Raw genomic sequence first — 20,578 nt, 5'->3', positions numbered from 1 at the left:
TATATCTTTGCATAGGGTTTTTTTTCCCCAAATAGATTTCCCCCTACCATCCATTTGTTGGCTAAACAGATAGTCCCACACCAAACTCACATCACTGGTTGCTGTATTGTAAGAAAAAGAAAACAAAAAATCCAAAGAAAACCCCACATCTTTAAAACATCAACCACCAAATTAAAACAGGAGATCAGTAGATTGTTATTCTTTGTAATTTTAATTCCCATAATTTAATTAGTTAAAATGCAGACAACTTTCACAAAAAAGTTCCAAAAAGAAAGGAAACAGCAATAGAGTACATATGCAGATATGGGGGGTTTCGTTAAAACTAAAGCCCTGTCTTAAGATGGTACCAGACAGTTAATAGCATAGCATTCACGCCATGGCAATAGAGACGACACACAGCAGGCAATCAGCAGGCCAGCAGAGGATTGTGCTACATTCTATTTTCAAGTGCAGATAAGAACGTGGAAACTTAATAAATGATATTAGAACACTACGGGAGAATGTCACTAGGCTGCCAAGCACAGTTATGAAACCTTTTATCATCACACTGATTGTGGGTACGGATGATTTTGTTTCTGTAGGCTAAGTCTTACATAGTGATCTCTTTGGATTTGTCCAATCATAACACGTCCATCTAAAAACACAGAATGGCTTTGACGTTTCTGATAGTGATTTAGCATAGCAGTGGTTCACACGCTATTCCTTGAATATGTAACACAAAACTAATTCTGTGGCCAAACTACTGCAGCCTTATGTTCGGTTACGCAAATACCTGAACGCAGACGCGATTACGAAATTCAACGCAACGCTCATCATTGCCACAAGGGGCGCTGCAACGACAAAATAGCATACATTTATTATGGATCAACTATTGTCATGATGCAGTAAAAAATTTGTAAGTTTTATTAACATTTAGTTTAACATAAGATACATTTAAAATTTTAATTTAACTGCTCTCGGAGTACTGAGGTTTGTTAGCACGATACCAAAACAAGAGCGCCAAGCGTCTGCATTCGTGTCCTTGCGTAAAGAATGTTTTTACTGCGCATGTGGAAGATTTCGCTGGCGTGCCGTTAAAAAAACAAACCAAGTCATAGCAGAAAGGCAGATTATATCGCCAGGTTGATGCAAAATATCAGATGCAGGTTAGTAAAAAGTTTTACTGAATCTTGCTGTGCCCCTGTCTGACTCTAAATGGTGTTATCACAACTGCTGGTGGAGGTTCAATTGACCTCATTCTGGCAGCTCAATATGGCATTTCAGGGAAACAAAATTACAAAGTTATTCAGCCTTACTTTTCAAAAAATAATCATGAAAAAAAGTTGAAATTTTAACAACTCACAACCACTCAGTCTCACACAAGTTAGATACGTCCCTGGGCAAGAAAAAAACAATGGATATATGGAACCAATCCACATTACGATCCCCTGCCCAAACTTTTCAGACTCTTTTGCAATATAACCATCTTGAAGAAATTGTTCAGTGGTATTCAGCACTGAATTTTCTTATTTACTGGTATTTAACATAATCGCTGCTCAGGAGCCCAGTTTACTCTTCACATGAGAAGTCACCACCCAAGTAGAACTTATATGTATGTAGAAAAATATAGTTTAATGAAATTTTATTAATATTATTTTTTAGTCATATCCACCATGTAAAGTTGTGTACTACATATAGCAGTGTGATCTAACAAGAGCATCATGATTCACACTGCTAAACACAAAATGACATGAAACACCTTTGCACTATGCCTGGTTATTTCATATTTAATTTGTGATTAATAGTTAGTTGATTGGCATTTTTAGGCAACTGCAATGAGTTATTCTACAATATGATTACAATGTAAACACCACAGTACTTAAGTTACTGTATCCAACAAACAGTAAAGCACAATATTACAAGGCAAATGGTCATATAAGCATAGATTTGTTCTTGATGAATAATAAAAACAAAAGTAATACACGAAAAAACAAAGAAAGAAACAGCAACACTTTGCATTGGTTCTAAGCCACACATTTGTACAGTTTCCAAATCTGGTGACTATCCAGAGGCAGATTACAACAGTGTCTGACAAACATCTAAGCCCAGTTCACCTGATAACACATGGTCATTTGATGTGAGCCTGGCCATTTTAGACTGAAATCATGAGACTTTTTGTTTTCTTGTGGTGTCAGGGCCACAAATAGGTCATTACATATTGACCTTTCGTTATATGACACATATGTGCCACTGAATCACATACTGACCTGATGTTAAACAAACTCCTCTTCTGATAAAGCTCAATGTGATATCAGTACTGAAGGCTTTATCAGTGAGTCTGAATCAAGTATCTGGAGCTGATTTGAGACTGATCGATAGCCAGGACTGGCATGTAACACTGCCTCTCAATACATCATATATGTGACGAGGGTAAATCTATGTTTGGGTGTTTGTGCTGGTTTTATGGGTTCACTGCAAGTCATTTTGGCTGTTGCGGCACATACAGGTATTTATATTGGCATCATCCGTTGGGCTCTAAGAACATTATATATTATTGCTAGACCGAACTACTAGCATCCTTTATATACCATCCACAATACAGAGTCAAACTGATTACTTTTGTTTGGATATTGTTTAGATTGTAATTACAAACACTGTCAAAGAATATGGCAATTAAACTTGATCACCACAATCTTTGGCCATTAATCTTCCAAAAAGAGAAAAAAAAAAGGATAAAAATCACCTATTGATATGTATACAAAAGGTGAATTACAGAAAGTTTAAAATGTAATACCTCAGATATGACTCCAAACCAGCTCCTCATTAAATATTTATATATTTAAACGACGCTGAATGTTTTATTTTTCACTGATATGAGGATCTTTTAGAGTAGGCAATGGGAGAATTATTTTTGATATACTCTGACAGGATTATGGATGTAGTGTCTTGTCATAGTAAAATAATTGTTAAATATTTGATATTTTTCATATGCTTGGAAAGCATACGTTTCATGCAACTACCAAACCCGGTCTGAAGTCTCCTTAAATGTAACAATATAAGACCTCGAAACAAGACAAACTAAAAATCTAAAATCCATAGCTGAATATATACACAGTAGAAATTATAGTAGCATACACAGTTCAAAATATGATTTAGTCTTCACACCTTTCGTGTTTTTAAAAAGGTATAAATGGTAACATGTCTAAAAAATAAATACAACAAGAAAAAAACAGGGAATTTCTTACACATTAACCACTACAAAAATTATTAATCTTATAATATTTCATGTATTATGAGATAGCACAGTTTTGTCACTTGTCTTTTATGTGGCATAGAGGGTTGACTGAGGTATGATTTTAGCAATGCAGCTAATGTAGGTTTTGAACAGCAGGATGCTTCTCAGTGTCGCTTACGTAGAAGTTTCGAATGGGAATAAAGGTGCGATTACAGCACACCACACGATACATTTTAAAACATTACATTTAGAGGCCCAAGAGTAGTTAGTAGCTATATTTTGTGCCAATATACTGTGAATTGTGCCATAAAACCAGTTTTCTAGTCCCATTCTTTGTGTACTGATATTTTTTTTGCGATATTGGCAATTGTCCTCCATCTGTTTACTCCCTTGAACATGTAGGACCACAAATGTACGAGAGCTATTTTTTGGAACTTTGAAAATGTACCATTTGAAATCACGATTTTACGGTTTATGGTAACATTTCACCAAAACAATAGAAAAATGAAACGGAAATAAATACTCTTGACAAGATTAAGGATATTTAAGTAAAAGGATTCTGGATGCTTTTCCAGGCAGCATTTGAAGACTCTCCCCACCCTCTGGCTGTCCCCTTATATCTTGATTTTTTTTTTTCCTGTCTGTGTCTTGGTTTTATTTTTTCGTCATTACCTTCCTATACCTCCCTCTCTTTCCCATTTTCCATCTCAAACGAAAGGCAGTATGCCGTAGACAAACAGGGCCATGACAGCAGCGCTGAAGAGGCCTGCTACAGGGACGGTCACAAACCAGGCCAGGAAGATGTTCCGGAAGAGACGCCAGTCCACAGCCTTCTTGGAGCGGATCCAGCCCACCGCCACCACTGAGCCCACCTGCACCCACAGCAAAGGCTAAATCAGCAGTAGCACGATACAAAAATATGAAAACAATAAAATGTGGATTTCATTTTTCAGGGTGGAACTAGGGATCAAATCTGTATGGAATGTATTTTGTTTTTAAAGACCCCATGAAATCACAAGCATAGGTTTCTGTCCTGCTTCAATCTTCTGTTGAAACAGGAAGTTACATTGAATTTTTTTTTAATTTTTAAGGTCAATAGCCTTTAGTGGAAGGCACAGACATGGCTATTTGATATTAGTAGGTGGTAGGAGGACGATTGACATGGTGTTTCTAGTAGCACTGGATGATATACACTCACCGGCCACTTTATTAGGTACACCTGTTCAGTTGCTTGTCAAATTGCTAATCAGCCAATCACATGGCAGCAATTCAATGCATTTAGGCATCTAGATGTGGTGAAGACGACTTGCTGAAGTTCAAACCGAGCATCAGAATGGGGACGAAAGGGGATTTAATAAAGTGGCCGGTGAGTGTAGATTATTAAGATTTATATTGAATGTTGTCAACAGATATATTTGTATATTTTTTTATATTTGGTTATTTACTATAAATGATGTTTAAACAAAAATGCTATTATACCTGCCTTAGAGATAGTTCACCTAAAAATGAAAATGTCAATTTACTGAGCCCTCGTGTCGCTCCATAAGTATATCATCTTCTAAACAAAAATAATATATTTTTAATATTCCCTCATAACTTTTGTCCAACCAAAACTTTCACATATAAAAAATTTAAATGTCAAATTAATCCTGATAAAATAAGTTTTCTGAAACGAGACGCTTTTATTCATAAATTAAGTGACTTGTTCGTTCATTCATATATAAATTGAGGTTTCTTTTTGCTAACAAACAACGTTGAGCTTTTATTTGAATAAAAAGCCTAAATTAAATCTGATGACAGGACTTTCATGTTTGGGTGAACCATCACTTTAACGATCTCATTCTCCCAAATTCCCAGTCAAAAAAGGTTCACAAAATCTCAAATTTTACGGCTTTAACAATATATTCCAATGCTTAAATCATTGCAATATTCACCATGTTTCTTAAATTAAATTCCCAATTATATATGATAAGAGAGTATTTAACTAAAAAGTGTGGGCTAAACGAACTCATATCTAACATGGCCTTGAAGTTAACAGACATAGGCATATCCAAATTTCGATTTCTTAGGGTCATGAGCATAACATCTCTTTTGAAATAACAAAATACATGGATTTGATTAATTGTGCAAACACCTGGGTACGGGTTAGTTAGAGAACACAAAGTACCGCAAGGTTTGAAATCAAGTGTCCTTTCCTCATAAAATCTGGGTCATCGTTGTCTGCACACTGAAGAGGGATTTAGAATTAAGGTGTAGTGTCCAGTGCTTTTAACAAAGCCATTACCCTGTTCTGCATTAGTCATGCTCTCCTTTTGCTTGAGAGGCAAAGTCATGTCATGTCCTGCCTAACACAGGGCAGCAGGAGGAGTAACATTTCCATACATGCTGTGTGACTCAGGGGTTCTGATGACAGGTGTTGTTCTAGATACAAGAGCGATCTGGTTCTTCTTATACGGTCAGTGTAACTGAAGCCCCCGTCACAGGGGGGCTAAATCTGGAGCAAAAGTCAACCCAAAGTCAACAACAGAAAATAAAAGACTTCAGGCCTTTAATTCTCCCATGATTTAACCCCCTTGATCTACTCAAACATCATGTAAGATGCTTGAGCCATGCATAATCCATGAAATCAAGACAAGCATTGTGACCTTTCTGTGAGTTTGTTCAGCAAACAAAATCTATTTTTTGAGGCTGTAATCAATATAAAACTGATGAAGATGTGACTCCTCCATTGCTGCGATGTTCAGGCTGTTAATGTTCAGATGAGCTTCACTGGACAAAGCTCATCTGAACATAAACGGCCTGCCAATTCATATTTTGGATGCTGGGACACAAAGACATGACATGCTCGCAATAGTAATCGATAACTCTAATACACAAACTAAGGCTGTCAATTGATTAAAGATTATGAATGAATTATTTGCAGATATGCAGGTGAATTAATAGAATCAATATTTATCCAGAAAAGCCCACAATTTAAGACAATTCAAGCAAATTATATTATTATAGCAGATGAAAGCCTTGAATGCAACCCTGTTTACCAACATTTGCTGATTTGTGTGCTTTCCGTATTTTGATTAATTAAACATTAATAATAAAACTTAAATGAAAATCTAAACTTAAACTTTACAAAGCCAACAGAAAACACTATTTTTTAAAACAGAATTACTGAAGTTCTACAGTAATTCTACATGAATAAAAAGTATTTAAAGCCAGTTTGGGACCAATGTTTATATATATACACACACACACAATTTATTGTGTTATTCTTTTTAAACCACACCAAATTAGCATAATTAGTTAGATTTACAGCCCCAATCCAAACTGAACTTCATGCCCTCTACCGTTCACCTCAAAAAGGTTTTAAAACTCTAGATTTTACAAGAAGTTGAAAAATCTGAATATAGGTTATGAAGTTGAATGTGGTATCAGTCTGAAGCCAAACATGCTTTAAGCCCTTGACTGCACTTGTATCGCAAAACCCCTACAAAAGCATCACAAAGCACACGCAAGAGAGTAGAGAATAAATAGAGGTCAGCTCATTCGTGCTCCAGGAATGTGTAGCGACAAAAAGTAAACAGGCTTTTGTATTGATTTCTGACTGGATGAGGTTGCTGGACTCATTTCTGTCAAGTATTAGGTTAATGTGAACAGTTCAGGCTGTTGACCTATGCTAATGAGGAGAAAATACCTGCTTTTAAATGAAATCACTGCAAGTGGCATGGTTTGGTTAACATGTTTAGCATCTGAACTAAAATGTATGCACTACACTGTACCTTTTAAAAGCATACTGACTTCAATTAATGCTTTTTCTTTAAAACAACTAAGCAGATGAAAAAAGAATGAATCATATAAGTGAATCAAAGCTGCAATCATGGAGTTACATGTTTGCAGAAGTGAGCACTGATGGGCTGTTCGGTGATTACGCTAGTGAAGCTATGGGGGTGGAGTTTAGCACTACCAAAGCTTCAGTACTATACCAATACCTTGCAGTGGGTGGAGCTTATAGGAACGCCCACATTTGAGGCAACGAGCACTGTTAGAGCACTCATTACTTCAATGCAAAATCCACTGTGAAAAGACGACAGATGACAAGACAAACACAACAGATAAAACGTAAGAGACACACATAGCATGGAGCAAGACACCAGTGGCCCAAGCAAACGCGGACAAATACACAGCAACATGCCATGAGAGAGAAGAGGGACAAAGAGATGTAGTGAAGCATCACTTAAACAGATCTGTGAACAGAAGAGAGTTATTTCATCCTGTAAGCACCAAGGCCACGTCTGAGAGAAGAGGGAGCGCTCGTCTTCATTTCTAAAGGGTTTGAGAGAGCATTCATTGCCCCAGGACTGATATCAGTGTGCAGTAAAGTTGCTTTATAACCATCAGAAACAGTGACCAAGCCAATGACATCAGTAACTGGATGGATGAGATCAGAGAATCTAGGATGCCTGCCAGAGTAATCTTGATTAAAAAACAAAAAAATGCATCAAATGTCATTATCAATTTCAGGAAAAAAGGGAAATGTTGCTCATGCACTTTAAGCAACTTTTAAGCAAATATGCTTTGTTTTCTATTTGTTATGCGAGGTTTGGATTTTTAAAATGTTAATTTTGCCTAAATTATATTTGACAATAACCTGATTTATGGGTTTTCCTTATTTTCTAACAATAAAAATTAACAATTTGTTTAATACAAGTAATATGTAATAATTCTGTATTTAACTGCATTAAATAGAAATGTAACATTTCAAAATAATATTAAAGTCATATTAGTCTAGTTAATTTGGGACTATATTTTTGTCAGTAGTGTTATTTTAGTATTATTTATTTATTCATTCATTCTGAATTATGAATGTTTATTATTATTTATTAATAGCATTATTTACTGGTATTTTGAATTGGCTTTTATTTTGAGTTTTCATTTTATTTTTAGTATAAGTAAATTTTTTATGCACATCTAGAATTTTTTATTACTTTTATTATTTATCTTTCATTTTTACTTCAGTTTTAGTAAGTTTACCATTTCAAATAAAATTTTCAGTTATTTGCCAAGGCAACATTTCTCAGTTTTTCATCTAATATTTATTTTTATTTCAGCTTCATTTCAATTGACAAAAAAATAGTTTTTGAAAAGTTTAAAATAATAACATTGGTTATTAATACTTTTTTTTTAAACGTTTTTTTCACATAAACGTTGAAAAATTCTACTTAATTACTTAGATTAACTTAAATTCTTATACCTTAACATTGTTAACTGGATAGAATGGTTGAGCTGGACAACAATAAAAATGTAGAACATTAATTTGAGGCTGTTTACTTGTCTAAACATTTTATAATCATAAAATGATATCATTTGATTTTATGAATTTAACTGTTGATTACAGTCAAGGTCTAGGAAGGTAAAGGCCAGCAAGACAGGACACATCAGAATACCTGTCAGACATTTGAAACAATAGAGTAGAACATGAGATGTGTCTGTTTATTGTAATAGGACAGCACCCTATTTGTGGAAAGTGTCAAGTTTTTGTGCATCAATGTCATTATTTATCAATAACAAACAGCATCATTTGCTGAAAGCTGACATGGGCACCTCTTTCCCTGTAAAAACAGACGGCTCCCTCCTCTCTCTGGTGGCTTGCACAAAATAACCTAAGGGGGCCAGCTGGGCTCTGACCCGATCTTTACCTTGCAGTGTGTCGTACTGATTGGGAGTCCGATATTGGACGCCAAAACAACAGTGAGCGCTGAGGCCAGCTCAATAGTGAATCCACTGCGGGGGAGGGCAACAAAACACAACTTTATACAGTTACACCTGTAGTTCAACCAATAATGACAATGCATGCCGTTGAGAAAGACTAGTGCACGTACAGCATGCAGGTCTGGAGGAGCGAAAACATTTTAACAGGCATGCAAAAAGTCCACAAGGAGATGAAGGTGGTACAGTAACAAGAAAACAAGGTTGACAGGTTTTCTGTGAGTTCTGTGCCTATTAAGTGTGTCACAGTATGTGCGTGTGAGCGCGTATCACAGGGTAGACACGTGTACATGCATGCAGGTGGAAACATGGCAGTTGTGCTGATAAAACTCTCCTGTGGCCTCTTAAAACATACACACAGACAGCATGAACATATCAGTAAGATATGCACTGTGCATAAACAAGCAAAGTTTCCATTAAATCATGCAAACCCATCTAAACAGACAGTTTTAAATATTTCACTATTCCCTTACATCATCCCTAGGTTAAAAAACAACTCCTTCCTGTCAACAAACATCAAACGACAATGAGCAAGCTGACAGATGCTGAGGTCAAATCGATTGTTATTTCTGTGCGCTATGTGAGGTCATGGGACTGAGAACATGGCCACCTGATGCACACTCACTTAATATAGACTGGATTGTCGAGTGACCCTTCAGTGGGAAATCGGTTCAGTCACACACATTGAGAAACTGCAAGTTGTTTCAGAAAATCAAAATAATGTTCAAATAATAATTTAATTTTTTGTTAAATCTTGTTGAAAGTTTCTGCTTTTAGAAAATATTATTAATAATAAAAAATAATCACAATACATTTTATGAATTTCCTATTTTTGATAAAGTTTGAGTGTTTTATTTAAATTACAATATTACTATAACTTTTAATTTTTTGATTAAAATTGGCAAAATTTACCACTATACTAAATTGCTCTGGGTAGTTATTAGGGGTGAGTGATATGACCAAAACATCAACATTTTGGATACCATATGCCTCGTTTCCACTGAGCAGTATGGTACAGTTCAGTACAGTACGATTCGGTACGTGTAACCCTGATCAGGCTTGCGTTTCCACTGCCAACGGTACCCTTTACTTGATAGGCGTATGCCGGAAAGTAGCGATCGACAATAAAGCGTGACATTAAGCACAACTGCCTCTTTTATGTCAGTTTTAATGACCACGGCGCACAGCAACATGACGTGAGTACATACAGTGATATAGACGATAGTCCAAGATCTACGGTGGCCAAGAAGTGCAAAACAAATCACAATTCTGAAAACAAAATAACAAATTACAAACGCAAATCTAACAAAATAAAATAACTAGTGCTGTCAAACGATTAATCGTGATTAATCACATCCAAAATAAAAGTTTTTATTTACATAACGTGTGTATATACTGTGTATATTTATTATGTATATATAAATACAAACATGCATGTACATACTTAAGAAAAATATTTTATGTTTATATATTAAATACATTTTTATATAATATAATATGAATATATAAATGTATAAACAAATATTTTCAAAATATATACTGTATGTGTGTGTATTTATATATACATAATAAATATAAACAGTACACATACATATATAATGTAAAATTTTTTAAACTTTTATTTTGGATGCGATTAATCGCAATTAATCGTTTGACAGCACTAAAAATAACAAATCAGAAAACACAACAACAATTCCGAAAACATTATAAGTCAGAAAACACGATGACAAATCTGAATACAAAATATCAAGTCAGAAAACACAATGACAAAACAGATAAACCAGAAGAGGTAGTTATAGATTGAGACAGCGCCATTGGTGTGAGAACAGATTACTCACCGCTGACTGGACTAGACATCTGTCAATCAAGGTATACAGGAAGAACAGCAGAGTGGTTTTAAAGTACCACAGTTTAAATGTATTGTATGAATTGCCCTTACTATGAAATAAAAAAAATGCATGTACATTTACAACACTGTACTTGTATTACCTTTGAATCAGATTACAAAAAACTAGTTAACGCTAATGGGAGGGTTTTTCTAATACAGTGTCTTTGGGAGTGATGGTAAATTTGACAGTTGTCTCTTCTGACTGCCGTTCAGTCTCTCTCTCTCTCCTTTTTAGTCGTGAAAACACTATCATGGCAATTTTCTTGTTTGAGCAAATGTGAATGCAAAAAAAAACAAAAACAGACAGAGGTGTGTTAAATTGGGATTTTTGTGGGGCAGAGAGAATTTAAAGGGGAGAATATAAATACAATACATTATGAGTTGAACAGTCGTTTTATTAGGAGAATTAAGCTGGAATTGAGTTATATCAAACAGCATTAAGGGTGCTTTCACACTAGCCTAGCACTTTTGGTGCGCACCTGGGTTTGATTGATGTCAGTTTGGATGATGAACGCTGTCTTCCGGACTTGGGTGCGCACCCGTGAACCATACCCGAGTCCGCTTAAAAAAGGTGGTCACTGGGGTACGGTTCATGTGAACTCCGGTACAGTTTGCTGCTGATATGAACACAATCGTAACAAACCACAGAAGTGAACCACTATTAATGACATATTATTTGATAAAAAAAAATTGTGTTTGTATTTCACTCAATTTCCTGACGAGCTGCAAGCAGAGAGCTGTATCTCATTTCATTGTCGTTGTGTTTTCTGACTTGTTATTTTATATTCGGATTTGTTCTAATATTTTCTGAATTGTTATTTTGCTTTTTAGATTTGCATTTGCATTTGTAATTTGTTATTTTGTTTTCAGAATTGTGATTTCTTTTGCACCTCTCCGGTTGACAAATTTCTCCCAGTTTATTGTGTCTACCCGTATATTGGCCACCCCTAGTAGTTAGAGTTCAATGAAAGCCAGTAAGATTTTATGCACTAAAACTTTGTTAATTTTTCCAGTTACATCTGTTACTTTACCATCTAATTACTGACACTTTATTTGGAAAAATATAAAACTGTGTCATGAAATGATCCAGGTTTAATTGAATCCAGGGAAAGTTTAAGTAATAATGAATGAATAATTGACGGTAAAAATAAGTCATGTTTACACTTAAAAGTCTGTAAGATTCACATGGATAAACAATAATTCACTATTATAATCATTTCTTACTTTACTTTTGTTATTTAGCAGACGCTTTTGTCCAAAGCGACTTACAAATAAGAAAAAGTAACTAAAACTAAAAGTTGCAACTCTATAAATACTATATACCCACATATTTAAGAAAATAAAGAAATTAAATAAAATTGACACATGCATATAACGACATTTCAATAATAAACATATAAATGAAAAAAACTACAATAAAAAGCGATACTTCTATCCCTTGCCGGTGTCCCTGCCCGGTGGAGTCGCACGGTAGAGTTGATGGTCTTTACACTCTTCGGTCTTCACACTAAGAGGGCTTCACACGACGACTGCCGCGACCGCTGCCGCGGTATAATGACCTTTTTTATACCAATCCAACAAATCACCATTTCAATTCAGCTGGACCCACTTTCCTGTTTATCAACTAAAAATGGCCAAGCAAGTGCACACACTGACAAGATACACGATACAGTACGAGACCAAACGGGATTTCAGCACCTCTCAACACAGTAAACAAAAATAAGCGTTTCCTAGCAACGGCAAATGCGCTAAACACTGAGACAAGTAAATACACTTACGAGCTGATTTTAAACTTCCGCTGATAGACTGCTTCTCTTAAAGACTATTTCATTACACTGCCTTCTGCTGGCGCTTGAACCCACTTTCCTGTTTATCAACTAAAAATGGCCAAGCAAGTGCACACACTGACAAGATACGCGGTACAGTACGAGACCAAACGGGATTTCAGCAACTCTCAACACAGTAAACAAAAATAAGCGTTTCCTAGCAACGGCAAATGCGCTAAACACTGAGACAAGTAAATACACTTACGAACTGATTTTAAACTTCCGCTGATAGACTGCTTCTCTTAAAGACTAAATTCTAAATTCAATATTTAAAAAGTGTATACAATTTTGGAGCTTAGACATCAACAGAAACATTGCCACACTAAAATAATTAGCTTGGTTATTTCAAAGGCTCATTTAATAATTTAGAATTTTTGAGTTGTGTCCAGTTACGTTTCAGTGTATCAGTGTTTAGTAATCATGATTTCCTAACAAGCATCCCTATAAAAAATTATCTGCAGTTCGCTTTCTTTGAACAAATGACGAGACTTCTTTTTATAGGGTGGAAAGCCTTTGTTCTGATTATCAACTCAAGCTCATTTGTTTTTGACAGTTTGTCTTGTTACCAAGAGAACACAAGGTCGCTGAGGCCGTGTGCACAAATGTCTTGCTAAATTTAGCAAACCCAGGCAGTTCTGAACTGAGAGTGCAAAACAGTGACCGGTGTCTCTATAAACTGCCTTTATTCTAAAGTGTGCTAAAATTTTAAATTAAGGTCATTCTACGGTGATATTTAACCCGATTTGTGGTGGTAACACAAAGAGGGATTGAGGGCAAGTACCCAAACGAGAGAGGAGAAAAGCCCATAAACTGAACTAATCTAGCAAGATTTCAATATCAGATAAACTGTTATAACCCTGCTGCCAAAGCACATGCTCCGTTTCTGTAGTCTACAATTACACCTCAGCATTGGTTTAGGACCAAGTTGAAGGTTTCAATTCTGTCAGCTTTTTACACCAAAAACCGGTCCTCCACTTCTACAATTTTCCACTTGCTACAGGAAAAGACAGACATCTTTTGTATTGTCAGAAATAAACAAGACAGAGACAAATTGTGTGTTTTTCTCATGGGTTTACTGTAAGAGGCCACTTATCCTAAGCCCACTGTACACTGTGCAGTTTTTTTGGCTTTTTCAATTGCTGCTTGTTAGATTGAACGATATAATGCCAGTGAGATTCAAACTTATTTCCAAAATTGTACAGTGTACAAGTGCATTGGGCTTAAGAAGACTTCTTACTGTCTTCTTAATCATCACATCTGCACGCAACAGGAGCACATGCATCAATAATCATGCACAAACATCATGCTCTCTGCCAACAGGCTGATCTCACCTGGAGGGGGTGATGGGTGTGAGGTCTTTGCCCATTGTTTGAATGACACGTCGACCCCAAACCCACAGTCCAGCACAGATTCCAATGCCGCCATAGAGTAGCAGCCAGACTGGTGTGGCCGCATCCTGCATCACCCCACCCTGGTCGTAAATCATCCACAGGGCCACCAACGGACCAATTGCATTACTGCAGAAAAGATAAAAACAAGCATGTTCACAGAGGAAGTGACAACAGCAAGGTTATGATATAAAGTGTATGGGGATGAAGCCATGTGGTCTTTAAATCAATATATCACTAACTCCACCCCAAAATGTATCATGATTATGAAAAGACAACTTCCTCTGATGACAAAGCTGAAGTTTCAGCAGTTATTACTCCAGTCTTCAGTGTCACATGATCCTTCAGAAATCATTCTATTATTCTGATTTGATGCTCAAGAAACCTTTCTTATTTTTATCAATGTTGAAAACAGTTGTGCTCTTTAATATTTTTGTGAAAATCATGATCATTTTAATTTTTTTCAGGATAATTTTTATTTTTTATTTTGTCTTTACTGTCACTTTTGATCAATTTAATGCAACTTTGAGAAAAAACATTAATTTCTTTCTTTAAAAAATACATCTTACTGACCTCAAACTTTTGAGTGTATAAATCAGAGAATGATTTGCCCTAAATTAAATTTAAAAACTAAAAATGTTTTAAAAATAATTTTAATGCACAAAGAAATATTATTATAAAATATTAATATTATATGTATTAATAATACAATTACTTACATTTATTAAATAATTATTTAATTTCGTGCTATTGATCTGATCTTGAGGTCACATGCTCTCGGAAAAAGAGGTACAAAAGCTGTCACTGGGGCAGTACCCTTTTACAGGGCACATATTTGTACCATATTTACCCCTAAAGGGTGCATATAAGTGCATTAAAAGTCAATGTTATCTTGTGGACAGACAACCAAATAAAAGACAAACACACAAAATCCTGGGTTCAAACCAGTTTACTGATTGGCAGACCGATAATTCTCAGGAGCTGGAAATCAGAGGATGCCCCTTCCTTTCAGGAATGGGTAGTAGAACTAGCTAGAGTGGCTGCATTCAAAACAATGTCTTATAAGCAGACGGACAAGCTACACCTATAATCTAAAAAATGGTCCAAGTACTTAACCTATTTGGAAATGGGACAGTAATAGCTGTGTGTGAGAAATATACTGATTGTGACAGTGTAAATGTGAGGTGTTATAGATTGGATTTCATTTTTTAATTTTATTTATTTATTGTATTTTATTTAATTAATTTTCTCATCTTTATATACTGATGAATGTTTTAATTGTATTTATTTTATAATAGCCAAGTTGTGACCTTAAAGCTGTAGTTGGGGATTAGTTAGGAATGGGTTTGTTAACGGGGTAAAATTCAAAACAAAGTTACTGTATTCTATTCTGAAATTTGCCTGAGAATCAATAAAACTGTTACTCAAAAGTATATATTAGCACATATACTGGTACACATGGTATATATTTGTACGTTTCGAAAAGGTACTGTCCCAGAGACAGCTTTAATACTTTTTTTTTCTGAGGGAGATCTTTGAATTTTGTTTACACTTCACACTAATACAAACACAATGATCAAATTATGTCATCAACAAAACCAATTTAAAGATTTTAACTGTTAAAGCATTAAGCAGCTGAAGTTAGCCTAAACTAATGGCCATGTCTCACTTTGGCCTTAATAGTCTTAGAAGTCTGGTTATGTGCCAAATCATCTGTAGAGCCGTGAACCAGATCCATGGCACTGAACTGAGGGCTTGTTCTCAGGACACACTAATGCTGTGGAATGTGAAAAAATGGTGCAAATAGTAAAGTCGGGATAATTCTGAACTCGATAATCACAAAGCATACTAAAATGTAAAAATTCTAAAGAAAATACTAAAGGTTCTCAAAAGCATACTTCAACACTTGCACATAAAAAAACACCTGTCATAGGAAAAAAATTATTGGTTTAGAAACAAATAAAGTGTCATACCTGACATCATTCCCACCATGCGCAAACGATCCGAAACAGGCGGTGAGGATTTGCAGGAAGTGGAAGAGCAGGAAGACTTGTGGCTTCTCCTCCTCCTCCTTGTCTTCATCAACGCAGTCCTCCAGCACCGCTTCAGCAGGGACCCGGGGCTCCCTTTTATCTGCTGCCAACTTCACATCCACGTCACCTTCCTCCGCTTCAATCTCAGCCTCCGCAACCGCGTTACAGTAGCTGGAATAGCTGTCATAACGCAATCGCTTCTTCGAATAGAAGACAGTGTCGCCCACTAGCTTCTCACTGTCCTCTGGAGGAGGGGCACTGGACTCCGACCGTATCAGAGGCTGCACCGGCATGCCGCAGATGGCTGCTGTGTAGCATGTATAGCTGTTGTTGCGGCGGAGGTGGCGGTAACTGTTGTCGGGACGCGAGCTGCAGCGATCGTCTTCCAGGCGGCCCAGGTGGATCTTGTGTAGGAGGTCCTTGTACAGACCAGAATCCTTGTGAACCGTGTGATAGACCTGGCCGTCGCTTCGCATGTGTCCGTCAAAGCTGAAGCCCCCATTAGACACGGGTGACTTGAGACAGCCGTTGGTCATGGAATTAGTGCGACCTGATAGAAAAAATATGAATTAAACAAACACGAGGTCAGCGTAGGACATTCAGCTCAGATGGTACCCATTAAAAACAAAACAAGTCCTTTACCGTACCATACACTCTGCCGTTGGGCAGGACGGTGCCTCCATTAGCCAGGCTGTTCAGCTCTCCAGTGGACTCCTCTGTCAGGGGCAGCACAGCATCGTTGTTGCTTTTTGCACCTGGAAGCTCTTTAAACACAGGGGCTTCCTCTTCCTCCTCAGGGATTTTATCCAAACTCTCATCAGAGATGCGGGAAAGAGCATGCTCTTTCTTCAGCCGACCTGTTTTGAGGAAAAAAAAAAAAAGTTGGAAACCATTGAATTGAAAGTCATATATTAGATAACAATAACAAGGATGCATGACATATCAGTATCATATTGGTTATTGGCCAATATTTGATTTCACTTATATTTGATTTGATTTTTTTTATTTATCATATCAGTCCATATTGGATATTTAATTGTGCATCATCTTATTTCCAGTACTTTGACATTATTTTACCATTGCAGTAATTTAATGGTCTCAAAGTTCATCTTTAAAGCAATAAATTGTAATAACACTTTTAAATCAAATCTTTAGCAAATTAAATATAAATTTCTCATACTGGACATTATAATGTTATCATTATGTATTAAATTATATTAAATTCATTTTGATACAATAAACTAATGCATTTCAATCAGCAATGACTGGTTTTAGTTTTTAGTGTTTAATTTTAAATTTACACTACAGTTCAATATTTTGGAGTCTTTTGGGAGATTTTAATGCTTTTAAGAAACGTTTTTAATGCTCATCAAGGCTGCATTTACTTGATTAAAAGTACAGTAAAATTGTAATATTGTAAAATATTACAATTGAAAATAACTCTTTTCTATTTGAATATATTCTAAAATGTAATTTATTCCTGTTATGAAAAGATGCATTTTCAGCATCATTACTCCATTCTTCAATGTCACATGATCCTTCAGAAATCATTCTAGTATGCTGATTTGGTGCTCAAGAAAGATTTCTAATATTTCGTCATTTTGTTAACAGCGGTGCTGCTTGATATTTTGGTATTTTTAGGGTTCTTTGAGTAGAAAGTTGTAAAGCCAATATTCATGTGATACCAAAATATTTTGTAACATTCTAAATGTTTTTACTGTCATTTTTAATCAATTTAATGAATCCCTCTGTGAATAAAAGTATTAATTTCTTTCTACCAGAAAAAAAACACTACCCAAACATGCAATGGTAGTGCAATTTTGAACAAAATAATACAGAATTTTCACTTATTGGAATCGGTCAAAATTTTCATATCCGTGCATCCCTAATCAACATAAATGCTATTTGCCGAGCAGATGAGGGGAAGTAGGCAAGCTTTGTGAAACTGGTGAAAAGCTGAAAATTAAAAGCAGCATTAACAAGATTACAGTGAGAATAACATAATCAAGCAAACATAATCACTAATAAACATGGATAATCCATGCGTGAAAAACTGATATCAGTATGATTACCACTGGCACTTTTAAAATCGAGCACTGATAATCAACAACAACAAGCACTTTAAATTAGTGCCCCACATATTTAATGCTAATTTCAGCTTTTCTCATAGAATTGACCCTTCTCAATCGCCTAAAAGCCAAATAAAGAAAGAAAGAAAGAAAGAAATCAGATTCCTACAACTGTAACATCTCCCATGGGAAACCGCACTATGAAATAGACCCTTGATCTAAAAACTAATTTAATAAAGCATGCAACAACTTAAAGCGCCGATCCGTGAGTGAAAGCAGTGCTTTAACATTTCATTTCATTAGGGATTCATTTCATTAAGACACTTCTCTCAATCAAAACACGTGGGCAGCCAATCTTGCACTGAGAAAGGAGCATCGACTGCACAAGGTCCGTGTGACTCATCTGTAAAAAACGTGATGCTCTCAAATAAACAAGCTTCAGTTTATTTGCTTTTCATTTCTCTCAGCATCAGTTGAACGCAACATGGGCCCACAAGCCAGAGCCAGCAAAAGATAGCCTTTACGTTACAGAGCGCCCCAGCAGAGCAGAGCAGCAGATGTTAGGCAAATCCATCCCCTCCTGAGCTGGTGAAGATGCCTCATGCTGAGTCACATCTTTGATTTTTTTCCAAAGCTAGATTAGAAATAACATTTAACTTAATGGCCAGATGTCAAGTGCAAAAACACATGGATCACACAATTTCTGCAAATGTAGTTAGTAATCAAAAAATTGATTCCTAATTGGAAAAAGAAATAAAAAATTTAGGGCAAGCGTTGCACAGAGATCCAACGCAGACATTAAAAACACCTAAATTCACAAGTTTGCGGGAGGGAAAAGGACAGTACGTACTTGCTATTTTCCTTCTCATCCAGGGGCAAACAAAAATCCAGACCAGACCAGCACATACCACAGCACCAGCCAAGGTAATGAGGGCAATAGCCCAGACGGGGAGCATCTCCAAGCCCAGTACTGCACAATAAAAGAAAGAGCAGGACAGTCACACACATAAATACAATTTACTGTGAGATTTAAAAACAATCCAATGAATTCATCTTGAAAGAAAAGGTATTTTAGATGGAAACTATCTTATAGCAATGTTGTAAACATGGCCTATTCAATGGCACTTGTCCATGATCAGACATGAGTTTGTCGTCACTGAATGTCTCTTAGCTGAATGTGTTGTCAATTCAAAATAGTCTTACAGGGAGCTCCAGTGTACATGATGGAGAATGCGTTGATTCCGATGGTTGACGCATAGAAGAGGGGCAAAGCACGGAGACCATTGGGAACAGGGTCATCCTGTAATGGACAGATCACAGAAAGAGCTTAAACTCTGTACTGTATGTACCACACAGATGTCATGAATAAGGACAAAACATGTCCAATGTTACATTTATCTTTAGTAAAGGTAGATGCAATATTTCGCAGCATAAAAATTAAAAATGGATGGTTATTATTTAGGCATAGCACATTTCAGTGCTATTTTAATTTTATTTACATAGAATTATAGTATTTCTTAATATTTTGAATGAGCTTTTATTTTTATATTTCCAGTGTTCATTTTAATTTCAAAGTTTTAGTGATTTTGTGTTCAATTTTAATTAATTTTTTATATTGTTGTTTAGCTTTTTTCTTTTTTGTTATTTTAGTACTTCAGCTTTAATTTAATTCAATTAGTTGCTAAGGCAACATTTCTAATTTAAGTAGAATAAGTAGTATTACTTAAGTAGTAATCTAAGTTTTAGCAGTCACAACACTGATTAAAATACTCTCTTAAAGGGATCGTTTACCCCCCAAAATAATATTCGATTATCATCCTCATATCATTCCAACCCTGTTTTAATTGTGAAACACTAAAAGAGGTATTAGGCCGAATGTCCAAGCTGCTCTTTTCCACAAAGTGAAAGCTGGGTTAAGCTCCAAAATGATGAAATGCAGAGCAGAAAACGTTCACTGTCACATGCACAAAAAAACAACAACATGTAAATATTTCTTTAGTACATGTACAGTACACTCACACACAAATATATATTATGTAAAACTTATTTTGGAAGCGATTAATCATGATTAATCAATTTGACCAATAACTTCTGTATATTCAGGCACAACACAATCATATGGCTTCAGAAGACTTGGAATATAGCATGCGAGAAGTATGGACAAATTTGATGTTTTCTTATTGTTTTATGATTTCTGTCATCCTTTTGGGAGCTTGACATTACTGTATATATTGTCTTTTACTTGCATTATAAAAAAATTAGCTGCTTGGACATTCTGCTAAGCATATCCCACTGTTTTTCACTGAAAACAGAAAGCCACACAGCTTTGAAAGGGTAAAAGATGATTTTTCGTTTCTAAGCGAACTGTTCCTTTAAACCACAGTCAGTGCTTATGTGACC

The 20,578-nt window shown here is 35.8% G+C and overlaps 1 protein-coding gene across 1 annotated transcript in view; it reads right to left on the bottom strand.

Moving 5' to 3' along the window:
* Window positions 1–204: 204 nt before the first annotated feature.
* Window positions 205–20,578, bottom strand: part of LOC306849195 (sodium-dependent phosphate transporter 2-like) — a 47,788-nt gene continuing 27,414 nt past the window's right edge. Inside the window, exons 5-11 of the mRNA XM_079384060.1 lie at window positions 19,382–19,478; window positions 19,029–19,148; window positions 16,757–16,966; window positions 16,050–16,659; window positions 14,020–14,205; window positions 8,905–8,989; window positions 205–4,086 (exon numbers count right to left, since the gene is read on the bottom strand). Of these exons, the coding sequence (XP_079240186.1) occupies window positions 3,922–4,086; window positions 8,905–8,989; window positions 14,020–14,205; window positions 16,050–16,659; window positions 16,757–16,966; window positions 19,029–19,148; window positions 19,382–19,478 (1,473 nt within the window). The 3' untranslated portion in view covers window positions 205–3,921. The remainder of the gene's footprint in view (window positions 4,087–8,904; window positions 8,990–14,019; window positions 14,206–16,049; window positions 16,660–16,756; window positions 16,967–19,028; window positions 19,149–19,381; window positions 19,479–20,578) is intronic.

This window comes from Barbus barbus (genome assembly GCF_936440315.1).
Source record: "Barbus barbus genome assembly, chromosome: 29".
Taxonomy (NCBI): Eukaryota; Metazoa; Chordata; class Actinopteri; order Cypriniformes; family Cyprinidae; genus Barbus; species Barbus barbus.
Note: the sequence above shows the minus strand (reverse complement) of the source record. Positions and strands in the feature narration are given on the sequence as shown.